Source organism: Dermacentor silvarum, chromosome 8 (genome assembly GCF_013339745.2).
Source record: "Dermacentor silvarum isolate Dsil-2018 chromosome 8, BIME_Dsil_1.4, whole genome shotgun sequence".
NCBI classification, from domain to species: domain Eukaryota; kingdom Metazoa; phylum Arthropoda; class Arachnida; order Ixodida; family Ixodidae; genus Dermacentor; species Dermacentor silvarum.
In genome coordinates this window covers 78702059-78714763 of record NC_051161.1, presented here as the reverse complement: position 1 = coordinate 78714763, position 12705 = coordinate 78702059, and the positions used below count along the sequence as shown (strand labels likewise).

Genomic DNA, 12705 nt, shown 5'->3' with positions numbered 1-12705 from the left:
TTATACAGCTGATAAAGTTAATATCATTACTCCGTATAGCTCTCTACAAATTTGCTATCGCAATTGATGCTTCGCCTTTCAGGTGAAACTGCGACAACTTTTTTTCCTTACACGCAGTGTCTTCTTCAGTTGAGAGGCGGCGCTATGCTCAACTCGATTAAATGGAGAAATAACTTCAAGTCGAGGATCCTTTAAGAAAGTGGGCGTTACTCATACGGGTCCATTGTTTTGGGGGTCCCTTCAAACCCGGTTACCTAATGCAATTCGACAAAACAAATTGACAGAATCTCTTTCAATTGCATTCAGGACTATTCAATGTTTACTGGGACGTTACGTGAAAACTTGGACCCCCAAGGCAGCCACTCAGACGAAGTGCTCTGGAGAGTTCTTAGGAACGTGCACCTAAGTGACTTCGTCGAAACGACGCCTGAAGGGCTGTCATTCTCCGTGTCTCAAAAGGGGGAAAACCTGAGGTGAGTGATAGAAAGTACGTTGGCCTATCGGTGAACCCTGTACGTCTCAGAGGCTGCGAGATGCTCTAAAGAGTAAAACAAATAAAAATGAATAATTGACTTCCTAATAAGCAAAACAGTAAAGGGCAAAAACACTTCACCCAATACTATAAACTGTTTTAAAAAATGCGAAGCACCCACGGTGATCAAAATCCGAATAATAAGAAAACAAGTAGATTTCCATCATCGCCATCACCAACCTATTAATTTGTACCTCATTATGTTGCAGTGGAGATATGCATAATATTTTTAAAATACGCAGGCATCTACATGAAAGTGAAACAATTAGGAGACATATTTGTATTGATGAAGAGCTGACGTTGTGTTTCTTTTTCCTAATGAACCGTAGTGCTGGTCAGCGACAACTGGTGGCACTCGCTCGTGCCCTCCTGCGAGCCACGAAAATTTTGGTGCTGGACGAAGCCACCTCCCAGATGGACTCCGACACAGAGCGCAGGGTGCAGGCGAGTTTGAGGGAGAGCTTCGCGCACTGCACCGTTATCACGATAGCGCACCGCATCGACACCATACTAGACTACGACAGGTGAGCCACGATGGGAAGAACGTCACCACTATTGAACATACTTCATATTACCAAACGGGGAAGATAAGTTGCGATAGCATTCGGCTGCTGACTCCGTGGTCGTGGGCTGACTTATCAGCCACAGTGACTGAATGCAAGTCTTTTTGGGGTACAGTGAAATAATCCTTGTTTAACGAGCTTTCTGTATGTTGTGACCTGAGGTTGCCAATAGACGCCTCAGCATCTCTTCAAAGTGGCGTCTCACATAGCTCCTATGTAGCTCGTAAGTTCATTACCCTGTTAGCTAGTAAAGAGTAACTACGCTAAATCGAGAAAATCTTCCAGCTAGTTCCGAGAATACATGCCGTAAACAGGATCTATTCACCCTTACGGTGGCTTTTTCATAAAGAGCATCCTCAATGGCTGTCCTTCAATATAAGCATACTGGATCATGCTAGTGAATAAAGTATACTGAGAAACACACGACCACTGTGTGGTAGTAGAGCATGTTGAATCGCGGCCACTTTGGAAGTATGTCAGGCCACAGTCATCCAGCGCTTGACTGCTCATGCCTTGCATGTTTCTCGCGCGATGCATCGTGTGCTCTGACGTGAGCGAGCCGCTAGGAAGGCCCGGGTGAGAGTGCTTTTGGGATGATTGGTTTGACTGTCGCGATGTGATGCTGGGGTTCATGGTCCGGACTAGGATGTCCCACAGAAGGTCGCTTGCCTACGCCACCGGGATGCCTAAAACATGGTAGCTAGCCTGCACTATACCGGGGTGTCGCAGTAAGCTGACTAGGCGAACCCAAGCAGTCGTCCGACTCTATCAGCGAGCGTTGCTTGTTGGTGAGACCATGAGGGCGGGAGATCGAAAAAAAAAAAAAAACATATTTTGTTACATATTTACAACTCACCACTGCCTCAATAGATATATGGGAGTATACTCCATGTCAGTGCACTTAACATGCCCGAACACTACTATATGAACACTACTATATGGGCACTATGAAGCAAACACATTCCAGACTGTTTCTATTCGTTTCTGCAATCAGACCTCCCCGATTAGCCAAACCTTTTTCGAGCCAACCCCGCCTCACATGTCTGTCACGTGACGTCATGAAAACCGCGAAAACGTCCCATCTTCTATGACATTTACACACTGATTCATCATCATCATCATCAGCCTATTTTTATGTACACTGCAGGATAAAGGCCTCTTCCTGCGATCTCCAATTACTCCTGCCTTGCTCTAGCTGATTCCAACTTGCGCCTGCCAATTTCCTAATTTTATCCCTCTACATAGTTTTCTGCCGTCCTCGACTGCGCTTCCCTTCTCTTGGCACACACTGATTATGCAGGAATAAATCTGAAAAAAAAATTGATTCTACACCTTTTTTTTGCCATTAGAACTTTTCTATTGGCCACACGTTTTCGGGCTGCACCCATCTCGCCTGTCCGTCCGACGCCGTGGCTGTTCACCGTGAGATTTCGCAGTGCGAGCCGTAGCAGGTGCAGCTCCGAGAAAGTGACGTCATCCCTTGGTCACGTGGGTTTTGTTCCTATCGGATGATAAGAACGGACGACGGATTTTTCGCTTCATGGGACATATAAGGTTTTCGCCTGAATATTTCGAACAAAGCTGGGACCATTCACAAAGCTTTTTTTTTTTTTTCATAAGTGCTCTTTGGCATTGGCCGGCCGCCTTAGATAATATGTGTTGCACCGGGATTAGCTGAAATTATTTCTTACGAACAATTCTAGCGTAAGAAGATTTTGTGAATTCGGGCCCTGATTTTTTTTCCGGAGTAGCCGGAGACCGCCCCGTTGCGAAAAGAATAGATGTCTTCCTACGTATCGTTCGGACACAGGGTACTCGGAGCTGCCGGGGACCGTGAACATATTTGCGCATTGCAAACAATTTCGCATTGCAGTATAACGTTATCAAGCCCTTTCAGCGCGTTTAAAGCATTGCTCTGCCAACTAAGCATCTGTGTGAGTGGCGTTTCTAACCTTCTGTTGACGCCGCCGCGATTTTTGACCAGCCACCGCAAGCTAAGCAAGCGGAAGCAGGCCAATCGCACAGGCCTGCAACACCCTCCCTTTCGGTTAGCTACTTTCACTGCTCTAGCTCAGCCCTACCGAAACCATCGCCACTGCTGCGTGCTCCTCTCCTCTTGTCAGCCAATCGGATAAGAAAAACCTGTCAAGTTAGGCAATGCTATTCGTGTTGAAAGCAAAGTGGCCTATAAATGAGCAGAGTGTTTCATTTGTTGTTTCAAACAACGCTGCGGGTCACTGGCCGATGCTTGCGTCGGCGGTTACATTAATTTGACGCCAGGGATTTTACGCTATAGGGCCCTAGATGTCTGAGCACACCACATCACGCTACATGTCTGAGCACGCTCTACACTGCAGAATAACTCTGCTTTTTAATCCTTCGTTTTTCATGTAGGGCACTAGACTAGGAAATTCGGTTACTCTGTCCCGTTTAATTAGAAGGATAGATAGGTTCGCAGCACTCCGCTCATGATGTCGCACCAACTTGCTGTACTCTGCCTCTGACGTTGCGCAATTGCCCCCGCAGTCCATTTGGAATCTGAAGTCGACACTGTTTCCACGGAAGTCTTCGACTCTTTGTATGAATTTGTGGGCTCTCCATGACGGCCAGCAAGAAGCTTTGCCTTGACGGTCGTTACCGCTTCAACAGAATGCAGTGATTGCTGTCACCTCGATGGGAGCTTCTTTGTTTGTCCGTCAATAGTGATAGTTGGGCCCCGCCGGCTTCTAGGCAGGCCCTGGTGAAGGGATCACTTCGTGGGAAGTTCCCAAAGAATGTTCATTGCCGTTTTGAGACGTAACATTGCTCAGCATAAGCATTATCTGGGTTTTTGAGGCGTTGCTCCTGATGATCGTTCTCTCCGCATCCCTAGAGTTGCGTTGGTTTCCGGAACAGCCACTGGTCCGGAAACAGCGAGTTCCCGTGGCCATTTGACCTGGGCTGACTGCACTAGTAAGATGATTTGTGAGTGGCAGTGGTCCCCTAAGCGGCGGAGAACAGCATCTTGCCGCTAGCCAGAACTCTACAAAAGTTTGCTGTTGAGTCTTTCTGCGCGGATACCCCTTTGTACGGGTTGATGTTAATGATCGTATGCCATTTTTGTAAAGTCACAGTGCGGACATACAAAGACGAATATGACGTTTTTATATTGATTCATGTTATAACTGTACAGGTCGCGTGCATTTGTGATATGACTTTTATTGTGTTCTGCATATTTTGACATTCTGCAGTCGTACGCTATTCCTGTTGCCTGTGATATTTCCTGGCGTTGATCGACGTTGTTCTTCAAAAAGCCTGCTTTTGTTGGCAGCAAATCACAGTCATATCTTTTGGTTCGGTATGTTTCTCGTCCGGTGAGCATTCGCCCTATTAAATTTGCTGCACGACCTAGCTGACTTGGAACATATGCTCTGGCGGTGCCCCGCGTTACACGACGGCGACGATGTCACGTCGAACAAATGGGAGGCTGCCCTAAGCAGCCCCGATCTTGAAGCACAGCTATGGGCTGTCCATCGGGCCCGCGACGCAGCAGAGAGGCTCGGCCTTTCTGTGCCGACGTGGGAGCGGCCCGCTACGTGCTGACGCGCGTTCCGAGGGACAATAATAAAGTTTTACCATACCATACCATACGAAGTGCATGTGCCTTATTAATGCATCGTGCACAAAAATGAGCACCTTAAAAGTTAGAGGAAGCACTTCATACTGTACTTAGTAAATACAATAGGAATGCTTATATGAAGCCCACGCTGACAGACTTCTGCACGTGTTCTGACTTCCGAAACCAAGAACAAGAGAGAGAGAGAGAGAGACGAGGGTACTGCTCTCAGTAAAAGATGACATAATACAACTGACGAGGCGTAGAGACCATGTTGTAAACTGTTAATATGACAAAATTTAAAACGCACATTTTCATTCGTTCACTGACAGAGTTTAATGTGCCGAACATACACTAATGCTTCAAACCAACAAATATCTCTTTTGCTAACAAATACGTATCTCCAATGTAATGCTTCCGATACTTTTTATCACACTGTACATTGTCTGAATGCTCTGTCTTCTATATTCTGTTAGAAAATGTACACTTTCATTTTTGTAATCATAATTATTACAAGCTTTCTTTTATGACATGACATTTCATACTACGCATTATTATAAAGTTTATAATATATAGTATATGCCATCCTCGACTGCGCTTCTCTTCCCTTGGCACCCATTCTGTAACTCTAATGTAACTCCAATGGTCCACCAGTTATCTACCTTACACAATACATGGCCTGCCCAGCTCTATTTTTTTCTCTTAATGTGAATTAGAATATCGGCTATCCCCGTTTGCTCCCTTATCCACACCGCTCTTTTCCCGTCTCCGTGACACCTAACATTTCTCGTTCCGTCGCTCTTTGTGTGGTCCTTAACTCATTCTCGAGCTTCTTTGCTAATCTCCAAGTTTCTGCCTCATATGTTAGCACCGGTAGAATGCAATGATTGTACATTTTTCTTTTCAGCGACAGTGGTAAGCTCCCATTCAGGATTTGGCAATGCCTGCTGTACGCACTCCAACCCATTTTTATTCTTCTGTAAATTTCCTTCTCGTGATCAGGGTCCCCTGTGAGTAATTGTGAGAAACCTAGGTGGGGTGATGAAATTAAGAAATTTGCAGGTGGAAATTGGAATCAGCCAGCGCAATACAGGGGTAATTCGATATAGCAGGGAGAGGACTGCGTCCTGCAGTGGACGTAAAGATAGGCTGATGGTGGTGATTATATATGTCCAGTGAATTTGTCTTCTTTTCTCCTGTTTTGCTACGAACTCTTTACAATTGCCTCTTTGTATTGGATCCCTCACTAGCCTAGTCGGCTATGGATCCAGATGATTTCTCAACCACATTTTTTTGTACAGAGAACATAAACAATCCAGTAAAAATAATAATGACGAATATTAGAGTAACATTAAAATGTGACAAGCGCCTACGGGGGGACACCATAGTAGAGTGCCCGAGGCTAGTTTTGACCACAATAGAGACCCTTCTTTCGTGGGCACAAAGCAGTGAATACGAAACATTGCATTCTGGATTCCTTGGAACACCAAGAGCGGTTTTGCATGTAAAGTTAACAGCTATTTTCCTTGCAGCGTTTTGATTTTTTTTCAGAACATGGAGCATTTCAGAGCATGGGGAAATTGGTGGAATTATTTGCTGCTAATTTCTCATCCTTATATAAAGCTTCAGGTTTCTACGGTGGTGTCAGTCAGCAGCACATGACCTGGCGGCTCTTACATCTAGTGCTGAGTTGTTTGATGAAAAGCTTATCAGCGGATGACTTAAGCGCTTGAAGCCTTACCCATCCTGCCACCGTGATGGCATCCCCTCCGCAATTCTAGAAGCTTACGGCAGTATCCTTGCCGCAGTATTGCTATATATATATTCAGTAACTCTTTCAATACTTCCACCTTCCCTCACATCTAGAAAACTTCTCTTGTTCTTCCTGTATTTAGGTCTGGCTGTAAAACCGATGTCTCGATTTATCGCCCCATTTCTCTTCTCTGTGCCCCGTCTAAGGTCATCAAGCTTGCTCTTCACAACACATTGCCTTTTACTGTAAAGAACTGATTGATTCTGAATCAGCATGAGTTTCTAACCTGTCGCTTCGCTATCACAAATCTCACACGTATATGACACAGATTTCTGCGCCGGTACTTCAAAGGGAGCCAGTTGAAATCATTTCCTGTGACCACATCAAAGCTTTTGATGTGGTCAGCCCCTGACTGCTTCTGATCAAGCTTACGCACTTTGATGTTGACTCGGCAGTTGTCAATCTCACGCGCACTTATCTTCTTGACAGGTCACGTTATGCTAACGTCAATGGCCAAGCGTCTTTTTACATGACAACAAGCCGCGCTCCTCAGAGGATCATTAGGACCACTCGTTTTTTTTAGTTTTTATTAATGATGTTCTTTCCGTTATTCGGGATTCTTTGATCCTTCTACATGCCGATATCATCAAAAATTTAAAGAAAGTTCATACTGTTGATGACTGTCGTATCCTGCAGTCAGACCTCTTTTCTTTTTCTGAATGGTGCAAAGATGATAACCTCACCTTAAATGCTGCTAAGAGCAAAGTCATGACTTTCACACGCAAAACAGCAATATTTTTTGTTCTTGTTCTGCAGATTCGGAACCATTGTGTAATGTCTGTGAGATCAATGATCTCGGTGCACGTTTCGACAATTTTACACTATTCTGCTCTCACTAAACGCGTTGCAATGCGGGGTATGCACGCTTTGGGCTCTGTTTCCTGACTATCGAGGGAAATAAATTCTCCTACACTGTTCCGCTCGCTGTACAGTACAATCTGTCTTCCTCAACTCGAATAATCGTTAGTCGTCTGGAATGGCATTTCTTGATCCAAAACTGATATTATAGACTGGGACCAGAAAACGTTTCTAAGCATACGCGTATATCATCCCCTATTTGCTAACACGGACACTCGACCTTTTTCTAGTACTGTCAGATGATGGTCATTGCGCTTACTTCACTGCCGACGCAATCTCGCTGCCCTTCTGTTTCTTTTGAAACTCTTTCCTAACCTCACTTGCCCCGAACTCCCCAGTTTGGTGATGTTTCGTATTCCTCGCAACATCACCAGAGATCATAGACATTTCCATGTTACTGTCTGTTATCATCAACACTGAACCGTCAGCAGCATACTGAATCATTACAACGCTTATTTTCTCGATCTCAATATTTTTCATAATTCGCTGTTCAACATCGTTCAACTGCCCTTCTCCTTTTTTGTATTCACCTTGCGCCTTGTTGTATGCACGTTCCTCTTTCCAAATTATTATTTTTATTGATTGTTTTTCTTACTAATATATTGACCTGGAGTTTTTTTAATGTATGCGTGCGCCAGCTGAAAGGCCCTAATTGTTGTTCCTGGGATCAGTAAATAAATGTTTGCTATTATTATTATTATTATTATTATTATTATTATTATTATTATTATTATTATTATTATTATTATTATTATTATTATTATTATTATTATTATTATTATTATTATTATTATTATTATTATTATTATTATTATTATTATTGTGGCGGAGGCATTGCTCTCTTTGTAAACAACAACTGTGAAGCTTTTTCTGTTGATGTTTCTTTTGTGCATGCTGAATCTAGGATGGTCAATGTTTGCAAGAAGTCATTTTCTGCGCATATCTTATCGGTCTATCGACCGCCTTCATGCAGCCTCTCACGGTTTCTTGTAGAGCTTGATGAAACTCTGCGGCAGTGGAGCTCAGTGGACCAATTCTGCTTGATCGGAGACTTTAATATCAACATTTTATGTCCTGAAAAAGTATCTGTTTGTGATTATCTATCTACGTTGTCCGCTTATGGTCTGAAATGTACAATTGGAGCTCCCACTAGAGCGGAATTAGTTAATAATTGCCTAATGCAGTCCTGCTTAGATCACATAGCGGTCAGAGCTCCCAACTGTACATTTAGGTCATGTACTATTTTACAAAGGTTGGCTGGCCACTACTTTGTAGCATGCCGTCTTGTATTACCGGATGCGTCTGGAACGCCGTCGGTTGGAAATGCACCCGGGCAGCGCAAATGCCTTGTCCCTATAGTTAATCAATCTAAGCTTGATAATTCTATCGTTTCGTTTGACTGGGCATCCTTAACCAAAGAAGATTTGTCAAGCAACGTGTATGAAAGATTCTGTACGCAACTGAAAAATTTTGAATTACGTTGCACACGGTTAGTAGCTAAACCAATAAGAAAGGGTCACTGCTGGATGAACACGGAAATTCTTGCTGTGATTTCGTATCGAGATATCCTGTGGAAACGCTTTAAAAGAAATCCGAGAAACCAAGCACTGCGATTAGAATACAAGTCGGCAAGAAATAGAGCTGTTGCTCTTCTGCGTGGCGCCAAGCGCCGTTACTTCTTTCATAAATTTCAGCAATCTTCAAATAATGTAAGCAAAACTTGGTCTTTGGTAAATCATCTCAGAGGGATGAGTTCCAGTAAACGGTCTGTTTTCGATTCTTTTCAGCAACGTCCCACAGCAGTGGCTGATGCTTTCAACAGGCACTTTGTAAAAGCGTCCCTAAGCGCTGTCTCTTTATCCACAAACACTCGGTCGTTAACGCATTCCATATCTGAGTCAGCTTTTCTTCCGAAATTTTCGAGGTGTGATCTGGAAGGAATTCTTTTCATTTTCCGTCCTAACAAGCCCACTGGATATGATGGAGTATCATTACAGATCATCCGAAGGAATTTCAGTGTTCTGTCAGATATTATTCTTCATATACTGAATGGGTTTTTGGAAGGTGATGAAGTTCCGGCATGCCTAAAAATGGCAGCTGTTTAACCGCTACATAAGTCAGGGAAGAAACATAAGATTGAAAACTATCGGCCAATTTCTATTTTACCGGTTATTGCTCAGGTCCTAGAAAATTTTCTTTTCCAGACTATGTCTTCTTTTCTTAACAAATTATCTATCCTGACTGATCGCCAGTTTGGTTTTGTTTCTGGGCGCGGTACTGTTGCACTGCTTGAAGAATTTGCAGACGACCTGTTCTCGGCATTCGATCAGAATCTTTTCACGTGTGCTCTCTTCTTAGACGTAGCGAAAGCGTTTGACACCCTGAACCACCAAATCTTGTTAAGTAAACTGTATTTTTTGGGATTTCGTGGACCTTTTACAACATTCTCAAAAATTACTTGAGCAACCGATTTCAAGTGGTCGCTACTGATGATAAGGGCGTTTTCAGTTCTAAGTTGTCGCTGAATGCGGGTGTACCGCAGGGGTCAATTTTATCGCCATTGTTGTTTAACATCTTCGTTAATGACTTTCCTTTGGCGATTTCCAAATGTTCTGTGTTCCAGTATGCTGACGACACTGTGTTACTGGCAAAACATCTATCTTACAAAATGTCAACTGAAATGTTGCAAAATGACGTGTACAATGCGATGCTTTGGTTCAGTAACAATGGAATGGCTGTCAATGCCCAAAAAACACAACTGGTATGTTTTCGCTCTCCACTCAAGACTACTGTGATTACCTTGTCTCTCTACTTACATAAGTCTAACTGTGTTCCAGTGTACTCCTATTCCGTACGTAGATTGTGTTAAATATCTTGGAATATTTTTCGATAGCAACTTATCATGGCAACATCACTTATCACTCATTTGTTCAAAACTGAGGTCAGTCGCTTGGCTGATGTTTAATATGAAAAGTATTGCGCCCCTCTCTGTAAAAAAATGATTGTGCATGCATTGGTTTATAGTGTATTGAGATGTGGTATTACGGTCTTCGGATTCTGTTCGGATCGTTGGAGATGTAGGGTAGACAGGATTATAAAAAATATTCTTATAAATGTTGCCTACAATTCCCAAACAGTAACAGCTGCAAATATCTTCCGTGAACTTGGTCTGCCGAATTTTCATTCTTTTATCGTTGAAACAGTTGTCATAAAACACTATTGGACTTCCGCTTTCAAACAAAAAAATACCTCCACAAGGGAACTTCGTAAACACGTCCGCTATATGGTTCCTCGTTCATCCACAGAGCATGATGCGGCCAGACGCTGTGCTTATGTGCCAGACATGTTTAACAAGTTACCGAATGAAATTTTTAACGTACTTCAAAAAGCATGCTGAAAGAACTGCTGAAGGAGTTATGGTGAAACTAACTTCCACAACACTTTGGCATCATAATTTTCACTGCTTCAACTTCTGTTTCAAGTAGAATAACCAAATGTTATCTTATTTTTTTTCTGGTCATTTTTTTCTTTGTCGTTCTGTCTTATCAACATCTTTTTATTTACCGTTTGTATCATGATCATGGCACGGTCCTACAAGCCAATTGAGGCCTAGACCGGCCTGTTTGTGTTGCTCTGTATTTTTTGGCGAATAAACATTATTATTATTATTATTATATTATTAGTAGTAGTAGTAGTAGTAGTAGTAGTAGTAGTAGTAGTAGTAGTAGTAGTAGTAGTAGTAGTAGTAGTAGTAGTAGTAGTAGTAGTAGTAGTAGTAGTAGTATTGTTGTTGTAATAAAAGTACGCTACTTCTTGTATCCCAGGGTCGTCGTCATGGGTGACGGTCGAGTGCTGGAGTTTGGTGGTGTGCGAGAACTGCTGACCAACCCATGTTCCGTGTTTCGTAGTATTGTTACCAGCGCTGGAATTGACGTGGAGAAAAGGATATCAAACATGACATCTTAATAAAACTACTCCAAACATAACTGCGTGTTCCTTCGACTGTCATCGGGGGCTAAGCTGGGGTTTTGAATTATCGCGAGGATATATATATAGAAAGAGAGATATAAGACACCCATGGCCTCTCAGTGCTCTTCTCATCCTTTATATGAAACATTATTGACATTATTGTTCATGCGTAATGAACCATGTCTTATAACCACAGCATAAGAGCTCAATAAAATTTCTTGCAAGTACGTAAGCACAGTAGGAGCAAGGAGTAGGAACCACAATAAGGTTATATGAGCGATAACTTTGGAACCAATATAGACGGTAAAAGAGAGTTCCATATTTTCAAATCGCGATAAGCCTAATCATCTGCCCTGGTATGACATTGGTGGAACAACTTGAGGAGAATGGGCGTAACATGTCAGGGCACTTCGGTAAGGTTCATCAAAAAAAAGGAGCAGAGGCTTCCTCTGGAGAACGAAAATATTGGCCTCAATATCTATGGGGTTATATTCAGCTGTTACAGTAAGACCAAAAATTAAAAGCACAAGGCAGCGTAGAACCGGCGCAACAAACTATGTTGTTCCGAGAAACAACGAATATTGTGGCACATGTGAGCCTGAATTCGCCAATTAAAGATGTGCTAGAAGTAAGAAAAGAGGGGGATAGCTCCCACCGAATAAGTGCTACTGTCAGTAAGCGCTTTGTTTTGAAGCATGCCTCACGCGTCTTTTGAAAATTTAGATCTATACAGCGAGTGTTGTTGGAGCATATGTATATAAGCCATAGAATGCACATAAACTTTGAAATGAATTTTATTATCTCAAGATTTGAGTGTCCCAAACTTATGAATTGGAGAGTTGGTTTTTACAGGGCGCCCCTAATTTCACCATGTGGAAGGGTCCTAAACAATTCGAGATTACTGCGAGCATCCAAAGTTACTGTATCGAAGTACGGCTGGCCATGAAAAATGTCAAACCCCACGCTCACGTGACGCAGCTTTAATAAAGTTGCACTCTGCTCAGGCATTCAAGCTAGAAGCAAGGTCAATTAAAAAGAAAACAAATTGCAGGCTCTTTTTATAAATGACGGGAAGAAGGCCCATTATATGCAACAAGTAGTAAGCCACAGGCGCTTGTATTTAAGGTTTTTAAATGTGTTATGAAATGTTGGGTTGGTATATTTGGCGTAAATGTAAGAACTTAAAAAAAACTTTGTAAATTCATAAAAACTTGTTCATTAACGACAATAAGAAAAGAGCAGAGCTGTTTTAACTTGCAGAATCACAGCTAAATTTCAAATGAACCTGTTTCTTTAAACCAGGCACAATTTCAGTTGCCTGTAAAGAAACCTAAAGTATTGCTATCATGTGTTGCTTGTTGTGACTTCCAAAAAA

At 42.5% G+C, this 12705-nt stretch overlaps 1 protein-coding gene across 1 annotated transcript in view; it reads left to right on the top strand.

The window, feature by feature from the left end:
* Positions 1 to 11340, top strand: part of LOC119462223 (ABC transporter C family member 3-like) — an 87774-nt gene extending 76434 nt beyond the window's left edge. The window contains exons 20-22 of the mRNA XM_049672894.1: positions 307 to 473; positions 862 to 1056; positions 11186 to 11340. Coding sequence (XP_049528851.1) covers positions 307 to 473; positions 862 to 1056; positions 11186 to 11327 — 504 coding nt within the window. The 3' untranslated portion in view covers positions 11328 to 11340. The remainder of the gene's footprint in view (positions 1 to 306; positions 474 to 861; positions 1057 to 11185) is intronic.
* Positions 11341 to 12705: the final 1365 nt, after the last annotated feature.